Source organism: Vanellus vanellus (assembly GCF_965231255.1).
Source record: "Vanellus vanellus genome assembly, chromosome: 19".
In the NCBI taxonomy this organism is placed as follows: Eukaryota; Metazoa; Chordata; class Aves; order Charadriiformes; family Charadriidae; genus Vanellus; species Vanellus vanellus.
The window spans coordinates 1,443,700-1,461,651 of record NC_138924.1 but is presented as its reverse complement, the minus strand read 5'-3'; the positions used below and the strand labels follow the sequence as shown (position 1 = coordinate 1,461,651).

The following is a 17,952-nucleotide window of genomic DNA, read 5'->3' as shown; positions in this document are numbered from 1 at the left end:
CCCTTTGGTGCGTGCTGAGGAACTTGGTGGCTCAGGGGCACGGGGGGTTCTGCTCTCTCTGGCCTGTCCCTGGCTGTCCTTCCTTCCTCGCTAGGGATGCCGCGGGATCTAGCTTTGGCTGTACCTACTCATCCACCAAAGAGGATAAAAACTGAGGTATTCCTCCTCCTGAGCAAAGGTATGCGGAAGCCTGGAGAGATGAAAAAGATTTTCCCAAGCCCGGAAAACACCAGCGGTTGCCGAGCTGTTCCGTTCGCAGGACCTGCCTCCCCAATCCTCCATTTGTCCCCCTCCAAAACTATGGAGACATCTCTACGGTGGAAAAAAATGAGATGTCTGAGCAGCGTCTCCCCAGCCCGGAGCACCGCGTCGGTATTCTGGTCTTCCCGCTCCTGCGAAGCAGCATTATTTATCCCAAACCAACCAGCCTCCTCCCGAACACCAGTGAGTTATACCGGGCGACATCTAATGCGACGAATGGGCACCGCGTCTGAGCCGATGATACAGTGCCGTCCCCTCATGCAAGACAAAGCTTCCAGACATCTGTGCTCAGGCAATGCATTAGCGCTGCCTGAAATGATGTTCCCTGCAGCTTCCACGTGCATACAGTAAAAAAAGAGGGGGGGGGGGGAGAAAGGGGGGAAATAGCAGGCGGCGTTTTGCCTCTCAAATGATCACCATACAAAGTATTGACTTTTCAAAATAATCGCATCAGTGCTGCTGGGTACGGAATTTATTCGGCATCCGATGCGGATGCAGCCCTGCTGTTTAACCATCCAAACTTGCTCTGGCTTCAAAAAGCATTTCAGCCAAGACAGAGAGGTTTCTTTTAATTAAAAGCCTAGAAACCAAGATGATTATTGCTTCTGTTCCTGTTGCTTACCCCCAGGGACTGGAGATCCACTACACTACGTCCTGTGCAAACTATTTAACACTTGTGCCTGAAGGTCTTTGCGCTCAGAAACAATCTGGGCAGGAACTGTAAATGAATATGAAACCCCAGTTTCTCCCCTCTCTTTTCATCCCTCCCTCTGCCTCAGAATGGCGGGGCGCAGTGGGCAGATTTGAAGTCTGTCTGCCAAAAAAAAAAAAAGGAGTTAAAATTTACCAGTAGCGATGTTTGTCTTTTCTGTAATGCTCTTGATCTAAACGGCTTTACAGAGCTGAACGGCCACGCGTTGGAAATGCCGCAAAACTCACTTGTACAAACCACAGCCCTCAGCGCATAACAGGAACCAGGCGCATATTCCCTCAGCTCCGGAAAAACAAGTTCTCACGCCTGAAAACCGATCGAGTAGCATCTCTCTGACCACACCACGGCTACTGCATCGCTGCAAAAACTCTGCCGGACATACTGGAGAAAATCAGCGTCGGGACAATAAGCGCGAGCACCAGCAGGAGCAGCTCGGAGAAGGTGGGCAGGGGAAGGCGAGCGATGGGTGGACACTTTTTAAAAAATACAGAGGGAAAAAGATGGGAGAGGGAACGGGGCAGACACTCTGCGAGAGACCACGGCAGGTCCAACCCCCCTCACCTCCTCCCACTGCCTTCCAAAACAGAGTTCAATAGGCACTCCCAAAATCTCTTTTTTTTTTTTTTTTTTTTCTTTACATTTTGTTTTGAATAAATGCAGATTCTGTGAAAGCAGCCAGTGGGGGTGTTTGCATCGTTGCTGCAAGCTGGTCGGCCCCAAACCAGGGAGAACGGGGCTTCATCGGGTGCATCCAGCCTTCAGGCTCCTCCTGACCGTGATTCTGCACGCTGAGGACGGGCTGATGGTTACCAGGCAGTTGTGCACTTAAGAAAAAATACTTAAGACAGTTTAAGACTGTTTTAAAAATTTAAGACAGTTAAAGATGTCTGAGCGCAGGTACATGTTACTTCCATTTGCACACAGTTGGCATGAGGATGAGAACACCATTTGGAAACGGAGCAGGAGGCACCCGGGGATGTTCTCCGCAAAACGGAGCGTGGTGTGCGCCGCATCTCACCCAGGAAAGACATTCTGCGATGGAGGAGAGTCCGTGATTCCTCAGCTCCCCTGATACCATCAGTCTATATGGACTCGGCCTGAAATAGTATTTGCAGGGATGATTTTTCCCTCCCCTTAAATACCTCCCGACCCGGCTGAGGGACCGCGGAGAGCCATTCCAACCGGAGCAGAACTGATTGCCGCTACCTGAGAAAGCAAGAGTCGGCCGCCTTAAACACACACCAATACAACTCAATTTCAAGCCCACATGGGAGATCAAGGAAGGAAAAATACATGTGAGGGACCCTCCCTGTCTCAAACACCCGCCAAGGCTCAGCTCTCGGCCGAATCCTGCTTCTCCCAGGCTGGCCATCGCTCCTTAGGCAACACGTACCATAGGAGGGATGAACCCTTTCCCTATTATTTCAAGCCTGCCTCTTCCACGCGTGATCCCTCTCTCTCCTCCCTATTCTTCCACTGTTTCTACCCCCTCCCCGTCTCCCCACTGCTGTTGTTTTAAGATCCTTCCCCTCTGCAGCTTCTGCCATCTGGAACCGCCTTCCTGTACCCCACCAACTCACTCCCAGCGTCGTCTGCAAACGCATCTCCAGGCCCTTGCCTGTTCCTTTGAATTCCTCTCTCCTTCTGCCGCTGTTTATTATTTAACTCTGTCGTTGCATTATTTAAAGCGTTATTAAGGCACGCTTGGAACAGAGTCTGCACAGAAGTGCCGCGGTATAGAAAGCTGGACCCTCAGCAAAAATGCCCCGAGAGCCAAAATTGTGACAGTTGGAGGGAAGCTGTTTGGACGGAAGAGGGGAAGGCACTTTCTGGATGCCAACGTGCATTTTTCTCTCCCTCTGGGACTGATATAAGAGCCTCTTCAAGACGCGTTTTGCTGTCCGCAGCTTTGGGGTGAGGATTCCTGCTTGCCTTGCCCGGGCAGCAGGCACCAAGGCAGAGCTGTCCCTCCTTCTCCCATCCTCGCTGCTCTCGTCACCCAGCGCCGCTCACAACCACGGGCTTGTGGGCACCATCCCCTCCTTAAAATCATTCCTCGGGAATGACTGCATGGGGGAAAGCGCTCTATCGGCAACCCAAACTCATCGCCCTCTCCCTGCCGTTCCTTTCCAGCAAACGTGAAAATCACACGTCAGGGGGATACGGGAAACACTGCCGGGCCCCGATTCCAAAAAGGGCTTTGTTTCAACTCAGACATAATCCCACAGGAGATAAAGCAGTTGCATAAATGTTTTGCTTAAAGACGAGGTGACTTACGGCCCTACAGCCGGTGGGGGTAAAGCCAAGTAGGAATGGGCAAAGGGAACCTGTTCCCTTGAATGGCACTTCCCTACTTGGTTTTATCCTTGCTTTTTCTTTAGGAATAAGCAGAAAAATTACTGTATTCTTCATGAGCTCTCCTACCCCAGGAGAAAAGAAATGTGAGAAGAAGCCTTCTCTTCAAGGGCTTTGAAATCCAGGGAAGTGCTATGTAAAGAGATGTATTTTTACTCTTACAAGTAAAAGACCATAAACTTTTTTTTTTTTTTTCCCGAGGCCCCGGAGCACTTGTGCAACTGAGTCAAAGCTTTGCCGCCTGCAGACAAGCCCCAGGGCCGTCCCTTCCCACAACGGGGCCGGTTACCTGAAGTCTCCGCACTCTTTTTGCCCGTCCCACCACAGCCCTGGAGGGGGGGGGGGGGGGGCACAAGGGCCACGGTCCCCGCTGCATGAAAGAGCAAGGCGAAAGTGGACTGCGGGAGCTCTGCTGCTCTACAACCGGAGCACACGTCCTCCCCCCCTCGATTCCTCCGAGCAAAGCCACCGCAGGGGCTGAAGGGTCACTAAATGGCGGCGGGTTAACCTGTGAGCTGAATTTTAGGGAGGGCTCCGGACCCCTCTGCTTCCCCATCGAAGCCTTCAGCTCACGAACTTGATTTTCCCAATGGGTAGTTTTGCTTCTTGAACGGCTCCGGTGAGACCGGTCTCGCCGGGGAAATCGGGAGGCGCCGCTGGCTCGGTGGGACGGGATGGTGCTTCCTCCCCTCCCCATCGCGGATGCGCTGGGACGAGGCGCAGGGTGCAATGGGGGCGACAAAACGTTCGTGCCCCTCACGGTCCTGCCCTTGGCGCTGCGAGTTCAGCTCTCGCGTCCCCCCAGGGACGTTACAAACCACTGTGGCTTCACCAACGCCAAACTCATGCCTTGAAAAGCGAATACTAGAGTCCAGATCAGGGTTTCCAGAGTTATTTCTAAGCACATGCCAGGAGGCCAGGAACGGGTTGTTAAAAGACTTTTAAACGACTTTTACAAAACTCCACCCAATGCAGCCTGGATGGGGCTGGAGGGTAGAAAAAGAAGACAGAAAAGCTTATGTGCAGGTTTGACTCTTTTGATTCACATAAACTCGGTAACAGCCAAAGTTTATTAGCAAGCAAAAGCTGTTGGACGATCAACGAAATGAGCAGCAATCTCACCGGAAGCCACACATTCAGTCCGTCGGCAAGAAATGGGCGGCACCGTGTTTTGGGAGGTTTTTGATCCCCACCGTAACAGTCTGGACTGCTCTTGCTTTTCCAGGAAAGTCTAACGCTGTTTAAAATCACGCTGCACGACAGACGTGAGGCAGCTCCCGCCGCCAGACCTGCCTCCCCTCCGCTGCCTGAAACCGGCAGGACCAAAAACCTCCCAGGGCAGCACCACGGGTAAAACCTGCACTGCCACAATACCTTTTTCCTCGGCCTCGGACCTGAATTAACCACAGAAGTGCCGATCAGACGTGACCTGCACGGCCCGCCTCACTCCGCGCGGAGCATCCCCCGCCACAGCCAAGGGACGTTGAAGAGCGGCACATTTCTGAGAGCAGCCGGACAGGTTCGAGCTTCCGAACTCAAAAGACGCGTCGAGAAAAATGTTTTTCCTCTTACCAAAAACCAATTCCCAAATGCTGCCAGACATGTGGCGCAAAGAACCGAGCCCTTCGTTGTGTTGAGCTGCAGTTCGCCCACAGTAAGTGCTTCCCATTCCTCCCGCACAGGGCTCAGCTGGGAGCAGGTCCCTCCAGCAACACGGGATTCTCTTACACGCCACACGGCGAGAGGGACCCCAGTAGCCTTTGCACAAGCAGCCACGCTTAGCAAAACACCTTGTGCTCCTCAACAAACCAATCCTGGAAGCTATTGATAGTTGGCTAAAGTTGCATTTAAAAAAAACCCGACCACTTACCTGCCAGAATATGCTGTCTATTGTATTTCCCAGAAAGCCGTCTCTGCCTTCCGATGATACCAGCTTAGGTCCCAGAATAGTCATAAATTCATCAAAATCAACCTGGCCATCCCCTGGAATGAAGGAAAAAAATGAATGTTTTCACTGAAGCACCACTTAGTGCCAATATCAAACAAGCTGCTCTGGGTCTGCTGCATACCATGGACCCACACATGCGCTGTGGCACCTCCTGCATCAACTTCGTGGCGCCTACAGACCCAAATTTGTTGTTATCCCAATGAATGGCCCGTGTTGTGGCGCATGCGCATCCGAAGACAGGACCAGGTGATGCACAAATAGAGGGGGATAGGCCATTCCCCAGCCCCAGAGAGTTTGTGGGCAAGCAGTCCCTTCTCAAAAACCCAATTTGGGCAGGAGGACGGCAGCCATCACCACGACCAGGGCCCTTCCCCTCCACAGAGCCACCAAAGAGCCAGGTCTCTGCAAAGCTTTTACAGGGCCAACCCCCTCCTCCTCCAGAGGAAAGGAAGTACCGGCAGAGGGAAGAGCCAGACTATTGCGAATCTACAAGGCATTTCATTTCGGCTTTCCGTCAGCATCCGTCTCCTAAAAGCCCCGTGTGCTCAGCATGCAGAGCAGGCGGCGTAGACGCAGCTTCAGTGCCATTAGCAGGAAGAGGAGACCGCTCCTGCCGTTAATGAACTGAGCCGAGGCAGTCCCAAGCCCCTCCAGTATATTGTGTGTTTTGTAAATGAGGCATGCGGCTGTTTGAAGTATATCTGAGCATGGTATCAAATGTTACTTTTCCCTCAGAGAACTTCTGCGATGCTTAATGAAAACGGCAAAAAAAAAAAAAAAAAAAGGGGGGGAAGTCACGCCTGTTGAAGGATCTAAAAAATACCAGCTCCTCTGAAAGGGCAGTTCAATGTCTATATGCCTCTCCTTTGTCTATCAGTCCATAGACATATCCTCCTACGTATTCTTAGGCCAATTGATAGGGGCGGTTACATTAGCTCTCCTTCGAGTCTGGAAACAGAACCAGCAACTGTAAGACTTTCTGGTTGTTTTTTTTTTTATTCAAATGCAGGTGGAACTGACTGCATCCACCTCTCCGCGTAGTTGCTGTTGCTAAATTATTAGGCATACGGAGTGTCTAAAACCGTCAGACTAAAGCAGATCAATGCAAGGGCTACTATTAAAACGTCACTATTGACTCCAGCACCTGCAGCAGCCCTGCAGGACAGCGCTGCCACGTGCACTGCGCGCTGCTGCTGTCTCTCCCTTTTTATTACATTTCGTATGCTTGATCTGAGCATGTGCACCACTGATTGAAATCTCTCCATGTCCTTATCTTCGCAGAAACACAATGTGAAAATAAGCAGAGTCAAAACGCTCGTTTGCCAGAACGGTGATCTCTATTCGCTAGGCTCTGCCCGTAATTTTTGAAGACGAGAGAGAATATCCTAGGGGTGAGCCGCCGACAGGGGCTCTAAAAGGAAACCCAGCAGGGATTCATAATAGCTTTGATCCCGTAACGGGCAAGAAGACCCCATCCGACTGCTAAAGCGGCTCATTCCTTCAGGGCTCAGCACATGCTGAAGGGCTTTGCAGGGCTGGAGTGGGCTGAGCACCCACAGGATGGAGCTCATTTCTGGGACAGCTTATTAAGCAGAAAAGGGAAGGGGTGGGCACCCCATCACTTGGCAAGCCACTCTTTAAAACATTTATGGGCTACGAGAAAATGTGTTCCTTCTGCTTCCCCATGGGAGGCATCGGTTTATGACATCAAGTCGGATCGTATCAGTCACAGCACGTTGGATCACGTTGGGGAAGGTAATGCAAGGTGACAGTGGAGCCAGGACGATTTACATTTTGCCGTACATCACTTCAAGGGAAAGGCAGTAACAAAACCATACACTATGATGCAAATCGGGTTAAAGAAATTAGCCAGATTAGCGAGAAAACAATTTGCATTTTAAAGAGATTCCAGTACCTGCCCGTGCATATATTTGGTCTATCCATATGCGACCCCAAAATATCGAGTTATTCGATTTGCGTTTTCTACAATGTCATTCCGTCCACAGAGGAGAGACAGGACTTAGTCCTACACATGACTCATGAGAAAGCGGGTGCCAGGACCCCTGGGCTCTGTGTCTGACTCAGAACAAGACGCTGGGCAAACCCTTGCTCATGACTTCCCTGCCAGGGATCATAACTAACTTCACAGGGTTTAATTATCAGCTTAATTATAGCATTTTCCACAACCTCAGAAGAACGATGCCATTACAAAATGCATTATCCCCTTATTGACTGCTTTTTCAATTAGAACTGTTAAGTAGCAAGGAAACTAGACCCCAAAACATTTTGCCTGGTAGAAATATCCCTTTAACATTTGTTTTAAGCTGCAGAAAACAAACCTTCCTGCCATCAGGTTCTCAGGAGACTGCAGCATCATAATATCAAGAAAGAAAACTCGCAATTTTGGCTGAAAACTCCTTTTACAGTGTTCAACAGCCAGGAGAGAAATATTATAAAAAACAACACATAGGCTCCAAGACGCACCCGGTGCAGCTCTGCGTGGTTACAAGGTGAAAAAATGCTCAGGGTTGCTCTCTACGACCGTGGCACAACCAGGTGATGCCCGATACCCACATCACCTAGAGGGTCTCTGAGTGTTCAGGCCACCCATCAGCTCCTGGCAGCACTCAGCTTGAAATTTGTGTCGGGTACAGTCAAAAGATGCCTTCCTCCTCCTCCTCCTCCCCGTAGTCACGTACACGGCGCGCTACAAGCTGATGTGCGATGTGCACATGAAACATCTGTTTGAGAATCTGCATTGGAGGCAAATCAAACACGGCGCACGTCCCCGCAGTTGGCTTTGCTGTGCCTACAGATGCGCTCCTCGCCCGGGAGCAGTTGATATTCACAGCGAGCCATGCGCAGCTTATTCAGAAATGAACTTTTAGTTGAGTTTAAGGGATGGGGAGAAAGGAGGAAAACAGCGAGCTGGAGCACGTGTGCTGTCGGCGCTGCTCTCACCTTCCCTCGCTCCTTTCCACCAGCCACCCAGCAAGCCCCGAATGACACTGCCGACAGCAGCGATCACACAGCCCCAGTCCCTCGCCGTCCCCCCGGGCCAGTCTATAAGGTGTGCGGTGTTCACGTCCTCCCCCCACCTCCTGCCTCCTCCAAGCTCGCATGAAGTACTCCAGCAAGAACCCATCACCCTGAAGGAAAACAACCTCCTAAGGAGGGACGGGGCACAAACAGGTGAAAAGCTACACCCAGGGTGGAGCGGGCCGTGCTCCCCATCCAGCGATGGTCACACCTATTCTCCTCTCCCTGCTCCCACCAGTTACAAATGCAGATGAGGTTTTAAACCTGAGCCACGCTGAAGTCCCTGCTTGATGAAAGCACTCAGATATTGCAATAATTTATTTACAGACTGGGAGGGCAGGGGAACCTCGAGGCGCAGTGGTACGGGTCAGCTGGGGCAGGGGAAGACCAGCAGGTGGCAAGGTGGGTGAGGACCAGAGGGGTTCTGGGCAGGATGCGATCCGAATGCCACCCCATCTCTGAGTTACCACCCATCAGCCAAGGGATGGTCACTGCTTGTGCGGGTGATCCGGAGCAAAACACCGGAGCCGAGCTTAAGCCCTGGTTTTAAACCATCTAAAACATTTATTTATTTACTTGCAGTTATGCCCTAATATTTTTCTTCCCCATTATGCCTCCTCTTCATCCTGGCATTAATGTCAAAGAGTCAGAAGGGGGTCAGCAAGCCTGTGGCTGAACCTCGCATGACTAAAACTGTGACTCAGAACACCACTGGCCACATCGTCAGAGGCAAATCAGATCTGCTTATCATTACGAGTCTGTTGGCATCAGCTCGGCACTAAGTGCTTCCAGATACCCACAAAGGTTTGCTCCCCACAAGACACTGTCTCAGTTCTGACAAAACCCACGCAAATGTGATAATAAAAAGGAAAAGCAACTAGATGCACCGTCAATAGGCCCAGGAGCAATCGCTTGATCCTACTTAATTGCTCCATCATGGAAGGAGGATGCTGCCAGCATCGTTGGGTCCCCTGGGACCCTGTTCAGAGCCCAAAGACCACATGTGGCCGGCAAGGGGTCCTGAACCTACCAAAGGCACAACACGTGCTGTTCCCTCACCGGGTGCAGAAAGACCTTGGGGATAATTTCAGTTTGAAGAGCCCCAGCATCAACGTTTGCCGTGCTGTGAGCTCGGTTTGGCTGCCACCGCAGAGCTCCACAGAGCTACAGCAGGGAAACATCGGGCCCTGCATCGTGTTCAACATCCACTTACTCCGAGCAGACCAAAGACAAGGGAGCAGCAGCTAAGAGCAGCACGGAGCTGGGAAACCAAGCTCTTTCCCAGCTCTCCCAGACGCTGCAGCCCAAGGAAATTGGCTTTGGACACGACAGCCCCAAGGGAGGGGTGTCTGCACCTCTGAAAAAAGGGCCATTAGCTCTTCTAAATAAACCAATGGGATGTGGAAAAAGGAAACGCGCTAATGACCCAACGTATAGAGAAGCCTCTAAAACTACCACCGCACTCCCCGGGAGCAAATTCTGGGTTGGACTCATGTACGTCGGGGGGAGCCGAAGGAGCCTCCAGCACTTTTGAAGGGGGATTTAGTCTCCTAAGCTACTTGCCTTCAACCTTAGTTCATTCCCTTTGGGGCTGTGCTTCCAGATCCCCAGGCCAAAGGGGTTTCGAGGTACCACTGTTCGCGCTTGCTGGAGGTGCTGTGCTTCACTGGTGCGTCAGCGCTGAGCACGGAAAATCACAGCCCTAAGCCAACGGGCGGCAGTCCGAGAGGTTCGCCTTCCCTCAGCCCCCGTGACTTGAACGAAGAGGAGAAGGGAAGGTTCTATTTGCTGGAGGACGTTTAGCGGGAAAAACAAAGTGTTTGAGGGCAGGCAGAGGACCGTAGTCACCTCGCCAGGGCACCAAGGAGGGCAACCGCAGCACGAAATACCCCCCAGCTCCACTCTTACACCAAACTGTGTGGCCTGAGACCCATCCTGCCTTTCTCCTGCTACGTTTTTCCTGATCCCACAGGAATCTACCGTCAGCAGTGGTTTGCCCAGGTTGGATGCGCCGGGCGGGGAGAGTGCAGCAGACCACCCCCAAACCACTGGGGACCCGGCAGAGGACAGAGGGATCGGGCTGAGCGGGGACGGCAAATCCCCACGTCCCAGGTAGCAGCAGCCTGTGCGTGGGCTCTTGCAAACTCTCCTGCCAGAGCTCTTCCGCTTTGAAGAAATAATTAAGCGCTCAGAGGAGCAGCGGCGCGAACCCGTCTCGCCCTCCATCCCGGGGGAGCGCCCCGACCCTCCGCCTTCAGTCGACCGCTGTCTGTCCAAAAGTCTCCCGTCGGAGCGGCTCCCTTGGAGGATGTAATTAAATATTCATTGGGCTGAAGAAAGACAGAGCGGGAGAGGGAAAGAAAAAGAGAGGGGGGGAAACGTGCGTGGATTGCATCGCCTACACCCAAGGGCAGAACGGAGACTTACGCCTGGTTTTCCGAGCCCCGTGCATTAAACTGGGAGCCGGCATAGTCTGGCCTGACTGCGTCCTAAATAAGTCTCTTCCCTGGATGGTCTTAGGATAATCAGGTTCTCTCTCCTCCTTAAAAGTTTCTTATCACGGCACCGAAACGATGCACACATTTAAACAGAGATGAGGATCTGCTGTCTGTAGACTGATAAGTATTCACACTTTGGTTTTGGTTTTTTTTTTGTTTTGTTTTTTTTTTTTCTCGAATTTGACCTCCAGAGTGCAGCTAGGTGATATATTTAAAGTTAATGAGCTAGTCTCTTGCAGCTTGGGTCCCAGGCGCACTCAACACTCCTGTTTATTTTTATTCTCTTAATAGCTAGCTGCAGTGACTCTCTGTCCCGGTCTGTGTCATTGTTTGCGCCCATAAAGTAACCTGTGCAGTAATAATACAGTCTGGTGAAGGCTGTTGCTGCTGTGCCTTGAAATGATGTGCGCAGAAAAGTTCCAGCCACAGGATATTTCCCAGGCGAGCATTTCGCTTTCAGAGATTTTAAGGTCAGAGGAGAACGGCCCGATTGCCAGCGCGACCCTTTCCCCAGCACGACCCGGAGACTTTCTGCCTAATTACAGCCTCGATCCGTAACTTCAACAAGAACCGGGGAAAGTCTTTCATAAAACTTTCGACTTTGAAAACAGTTACAATAGACATCCATGAAGTTGGCTGAAAAGAGCAGATTAAGCTCCACTGCCGTGCCAAGATGGACATTTTGCAGTGGGGAAACTGAGGCACAGAGTGTCACCATCCCAAACGTTACCAGAAAGGAGGCTGCCAGCAGAGCTGGGCGCTGGACCGCCCCTGCCTGCCTGCGCTGGCACCCACAGGCACGGGACGTGCAACCAGTCCCCAGGATGGAGACGGACGACAACGAGCATCTCCTATTTCCAAAGAGTCTTGTTTGCATTCCCTTGGGAATTTCTGTCCCAGAGCCATCTGCAGAGGGTCTCTGATGTTCCCCAACAAGGCACAGAATCACAGAATGGTTTGGGTTGGAAAGGACCTTAAAGATTATCGAGTCCCAACCCCCCTGCCCGGGGCAGGGACACCTCCCCCCAGCCCAGGTTGCTCCAAGCCCCGTCTAACCTGGCCTTGAACACCTCCAGGGATGGGGCAGCCACAGCTTCTCGGGGCAACCTGCGCCAGTGTCATACACAGGCACACGTGTAAGAAGTACAGTGTCGTATACGTAAAAATTCCAGTGTCATACAAGGCATACATGTAAAAAAATACTATTTCTCATCTCTCTTGCTCCTCGGGAACAGTGGGGATATATCCATCAGCCACTCTTTTACTGTTCACCAGCTCTGCCATACATCCCACAGCTTTAATGACTGCATTTGGAAGGAAAGACATTACTGGAGCTGAAGGAAGGGGTGAAACATCTCCGCTAGAGCCTACTCTGTCCCTTAAGGGTACTTCCAAGTCCCGCGGTTTAGGAGGGGCTGTGAGGAGCTGGCTGCTCTGGTTCAATGACAACTACACATAAAAGATTAGCAAATTGTACAGACACATGTTCCTGGAGGAGGAAATTTCCATGGGGTCTGAGAGGCTCAAACGGAGCCCAGAAAGACAGAGCCGGAGGTGCATCCATCATGACACCGAGAAAAGGACCTTGAGAGTTACTCATTTTGACAGTCCGTTGGCTTGTCTTGCAAAGAAGAGGAAACAGCTGCAGAGGACTTGTTTGCTTCCCCATTAAAAAAAAAAATAATCTATTAACTCCCCATGTTTGCCCAAGGGGAGCCTGTGCAGGAGACAGTGATTGAAGAGGATGGGGGGCTCTGCCTCTGCGGCGCCAGGTGGGACGTGTCCTGTGCCACGAGCACTAAAACGAGCAGGATGCTGCTAGTGCTTGGCTAGAAGAGAACTCCAACACAAACAGTGACTGCAGTGAAAAAAAAAAAACAACCCAACACATCCATCAGACACCTGCCAAGCAGCGTGCCAGCTTCACGCCAGCCCTGGGAAGCCACAGGACGCCCCAATTACCATCCCTGTGAGCAGCCGTCCTGCAGGGAAAGGCACTGCAGAGCCTGCCGAGTGCGGCATGCCTCCAGCATGCCCGCCCGAGCCCCCACTGTCTCCTCTGCCCTGTGGTCCCTCTGCCCTGCATCCTCTCCACCAGTGTCCCCTCTGCCCCGCATCCCCTCCACCAGTGTCCCCTCCATCAGCGTCCCCTTCACCAATGTCCCCTCCACCAGTGTCCCCTCTGTCCTTCATCCCCTCCAACAGTGTCCCCTCCATCCCACAACCCCTTCACCAGCGTCCCCTCCGTCCCACAACCCCTCCACCAGTGTCCCCTCCATCCTGCATCCACTCAACCAGTGTCCCCTCCACCAGTGTCCCCTCCGTCCCACAACCCCTCCACCAGCGTCTCCTCCACACGTGTCCCCTCCGTCCCACAACCCTTCCACCAGTGTCCCCTCCACCAGTGTCTCCTCCGTCCCTCATCCCCTCCACCAGTGTCCCCTCTGTCCTGCATCCCCTTCACCAGTGTCCCCTCCGTCAGTGTCCCCTCCGTCCCTCATCCCCTCCACCCCGCATCCCCTTCACCAGTGTCCCCTCCACCAGTGTCCCCTCCATCCCACAACCCCTCTACCAGCGTCCCCTCCGTCCCACAACCCCTCCACCAGTGTCCCCTCCATCCTGCATCCACTCAACCAGTGTCCCCTCCACACGTGTCCCCTCCATCCCGCATCCCCTCCGTCCTGCATCCCCTCCACCAGTGTCCCCTCCACCAGTGTCCCCTCCATCCCACATCCCCTCCATCCCACATCCCCTCCACCAGTGTCCCCTCCTCCCCGCGTCCCCCGAGACCCTCTCCCCCGTGCAAAGGCGCCTGGCGCGTAAATCCAAGAGGGCTCCTTTCGCAGGTCTCGGCAGAACTCTCGTACCCCTGCAAGTTGTAACCAGCTGATCCCCCCTTCGGAAACGGATCGAGAGGAGCAATCTCCCGTCCCCGCTACGCAGGACTTTAACTCTGTTTGCTCCCCAGGCCCCGGGAACAGCAGGAGAGGCGTCGCAGCAGCTACCAGACAGCTCGGCACACCTTTGAGACCACCAGCAAGTCACAGGCTCATTAAAACAGAGGAATACGTGTGTTCCCTGTGGCACACGCGTTCTGTGAAACCAAAATCGCAACGCCGGGAATACTGCATCTTGAGGAATACGTAAAATTAAACAAGGCCGCAAACAAACTAGAGGCCGGGCCTGCCCGAGACAGGTCACAGATGGCACGCCGTGTTTTGCGGAGGCCTCTGCCCCGCCGGAGCCCAGGGCGGACGGGTTTCAGGGAGGGAATTGTCATTCGGTTTTTCCTCTGGTCCTGTCTATTCGACGGGGCTGCACTCAGCCGGCCAGGCACTGCATCAAAGACAGGATTTGAGGTTATTCGGGAACGTCTTCCCGGTACTGAGCTGCGAACCTGACTAGCTTCACCAGTAACAATAATTACTCTTCGTTCTTCGCAGCGAGAACGCGTAACGTGATAATCTCCATTTTACAAATCAGAGCAGACACGAAGAGAGTGGCCTCTATAAATAAAGACAAGTCTCATCGAATCCGTCTCACCGACCAAGTTTCTCGGCTCGGCAACACGCTTTAAAGGACAACCACGCTGAAATGTTGCGAGATCATCTCTCGCATATAAAAATCAGAAGACTTTGAGTACAGAGGACAAACCCAAAGTCTGCAACAACCTGTCTGTGCTTTTCCTATTAACTTTGCATTGCAAACGCAGAAACCGTTTCTGGTCTACCTCCAGCAGCCCGGGCTATTTTACACAGTTTCATGTCGAAAAGTTGAAAAGCAAAGAATTATCCATAAAGTGGAAGGGGAAAAAAATGCAAAGGAAAGAAGAGAGGGGGAGACAAAAGAAAGAGAGAAAACGTTTTCAGCTTGTACATATCGCCACTGTCCCACGCAGGGCAGTGCAAGCTGTCCTTCTGGACAGAAGCACACATTTGGCCACGCAACGTCCAAGAGCAAGGAACTCACCTTCTGCAGGCCACGGGGCAAAGCTCAGCGCTTAATTTTAAGTTTTAGAAGAGAGATTTATTCTCTCTCTGCATCTCCTGTTCCGGGTCCTTGGGTTGTTCCCACCCCTGTGACAGCACACACGCTCCCAGCCAGCGGAGCACCCAAATTTGGGTGTCCCTTCCCTCGCATGGGGAAGCAAGTGCAGGCAAACCAGAGCCGCGTCTGCGTACAAACCCTGAGCCAACGGCGGTACAACGGCTTGGAGATCTGACTTTTAGGGAGAGGGTGTACTGACACCATCCCTCAACGCCAGGCAGTTATGTCACTGTCCTTTATTCCCTCTTCAAAGGAGACGTGCGGTCATCTTGCTGCGTGGGGCAGCACCTGAGCAGCACAACTTCTGCATGCAAAGCGTAAGAAGACAATAAATCTGCAGAACCCCCATTGTGACCGTGGGGCTGCCCAAAGCTGCAGGAACCTCGGAAGTGCCACCTGTCAGAGCTGTGTAGCTCCAAAATCTGTTTTGCCGGGGTCTGCTGCGAATAGCTTACAGGTTTTTATCCCCCTCTTCCACTCCCTGCTCCGCGAAGAGCCCTTGCAAAGCGGCTTGGGAATATGCAGAATTTTAAATTGGGATTTCTTCCCCCCGTTTTTTAGTGCTCGTAAGGATGTCATAGCTGTATTTTCGTTACTACTGCTGACGCATCACATAATGTGATAAAAGGTAACAGGTAGCTCGCTTGTACGCTGATGAAACCGCTTCGTCTTTTGCTTGATCAAAGTGTTTCCTAGTTGTACTATAATAAACAATTTGACACACTGGGTTGGTTTTTTTTTTTTTTTCCCTCTTGTGTTAGCCTGAAGTTATTTTTCCAGGGTACTGAAAACCAGCTGCTCCTCTAATTAGTACACCGAGTGCTTATTTTATTCCTCAGATAAAAGTGTCTTATGTTGTAACGAAACAGTTTGACACTTAAGTCACACATTCATCTATTTTATTGCGAAAGTCTGCTTAAAGAGGAGGCATCCCGGATAAGGCAACACATTTAATGTGCCATTTCTCTGCGTTTTTATTAGCATTACTGCCAATTGGAAGAATTTACAAATAACCTCTTTTCCAGCACATAAATACATAAAATATTTTACTTTCCACATACTGGCAGAACATTTCAGGTCATTCTCCAGATTGCAGACAGAAATGTATGCACCTCTCATAGTCTGCAATGTTTATGTTCGTGCAATACCTAATTATGTCTAAGGATAAAGCAAATCAAGGGTATAAACTAAGGTAAAATTTGACCTCTTGTTCCAGACCAAAAGCAAACAACGCGTCCCTATAAGGCACAGCACACTGGATAGGTGCCCAGCTATAGGGAACAGCCTTCTCCTGGCACACAGTCACGCACCACTTCTATCAAGATGTAAGCAAAGCTTTGGCCTAATGTGAATCTCATGCTCTGAGTGACGGAACCACCATTCTTCAACTCCCTTCCCCAAAAGAGGCTTTTTTTTTTTTTTTTTTTCACAGAAAAACCCCTTTGCCTTCTGTTCTACGCTGGTACTTTCATCTCCCCCATTACAGCGATGCCATAGCACCTTGCGGTAGTTCATAAAAGGGTGTTTCTCATGATTTATACGACTTCTCTTCAGACCTTGAAATATTCCAAGTATATTCTCATTTTTCTCCCTAATTCAGCTTTTTATGCCAACTGTAATATTTCCCCCTGCGGCAGCTGCGTTCCTCTTCACCTGGGTGAAGCACGCCTTGCAGAACAGCAAAGGCACTTGGAAGAAAAGGTGAAGGCGTTTGTAGGCAATGCCGTGGATACTCCAGCCTCTGATGCCTGCCTTCCTCCTCCAGTGAGGACTGGCAAGAATTAGATATTTACTGGAAATACCTGCACTCAGCAAAGTCATGCTAAGAGGGCACATGTAGCCGGGAGCGTGCCACCTTTGCTTCCCACGTGCCACCACCAGCTCCCATCACTTGCTCCCTTGCCACGGCACGGGAATGAAACACCTCCTGCCCCAGTGGCCCAAACTCGCCTCAGCTGTTGGGGTAAAAAAAAGCCAAGTCGATGTGCAACTGTGTGGTCAATCTCTTGGGATTTTTCGTATTTGGATATTTGACAGCTGTCTGTGGGGATGGGAAGTTGGTTTTGATGCTTCTTAATATAGGATTTGCTGTGAGTTTGCACTTGCCTGGGCACAGGAAAATATATCTTGTTCAATTTATGAGCCCCAACCCATCCTGGAGTCCCGTCTTAAAACTTCCTGGCTAATCTTCTGTCTCTCTTTCCGAGCCCTGTGACAGCTTTGCCATGCCACGGCACCGAAGCCCAGCAGATAAGTAACCCAAGCCTCTCTGCGTTCCATGGGCTTCACGGCATGGGACAACCTGCATCCTTGTCATCCGGACAGGCAGGAATCCCCTCCTGTCACTCTGAGCCCTGGAGGACATTTGGAAGCTCTTGAGCATCCTCAGCATCACCCCGTGACATTCTCTGTGGGCAAACCCACTCCTTGCCCTCAATTCCACCTTGTCAATGCCAGGGCTGCTGGCTTGTCACCTGTGAAGGAAGGCTGATGGTGGCACCGAAGACCCATGGAGGCACTGAAAGCGATACAACACCCGGGAAGAGCTCCTGGGCAAAATCCAAGCTGTGCAATTGCCATTTTCGCTTAAGTTCATGCAGCATTTTCTAACTAACTACATTTTGCCTTTGGACGCAATGAATTATGAAACGCGCCTTCGTTTCTGCTCTGATTTGGAGTCTCACTGTGCATTACTGAGCAGCCGCACGCTACAGCCCCAGAAGCAACTGTCCTTGGGCGTCTCTGGAGTTGATCCCTGTGTTATTTACTGAGGTCGGTGAGATTCTTTGTGGCAGAAGGTGACACACAGGTGTGAAATGCTCTTGTCATATCAGTTTACGCTCAGCCGCAAAACCACTCCAGCACACATTGCATATGGTCCTCTTAAAACATATTTTGTCCAACACAGCCATCCTCCTCCCGCAGCTCGAACGTCTCCTCAGCCTGACCTAGACAGGGCTGAGCCTCCCTCCGCATCCCCGCAGAAAAACAGGGTTTGCAATGAAAAGCAAAGTCAGACCAGCTCCGATTGCTCATTATTTGAAGCCCATCAGTTAAATAAGCCACGGCAGATACAGCAATTCTGCCATCCC

General features: G+C 51.5%; 1 protein-coding gene across 1 annotated transcript in view; it reads right to left on the bottom strand.

Moving 5' to 3' along the window:
• The window catches only part of CALN1 (calneuron 1), a gene marked incomplete at both ends in the record, with an annotated part of 115,706 nt that overhangs the window by 54,613 nt on the left and 43,141 nt on the right, over positions 1-17,952 (bottom strand). Inside the window, one exon of the mRNA XM_082493260.1 lies at positions 5,199-5,311. Coding sequence (XP_082349386.1) covers positions 5,199-5,311 — 113 coding nt within the window. The remainder of the gene's footprint in view (positions 1-5,198; positions 5,312-17,952) is intronic.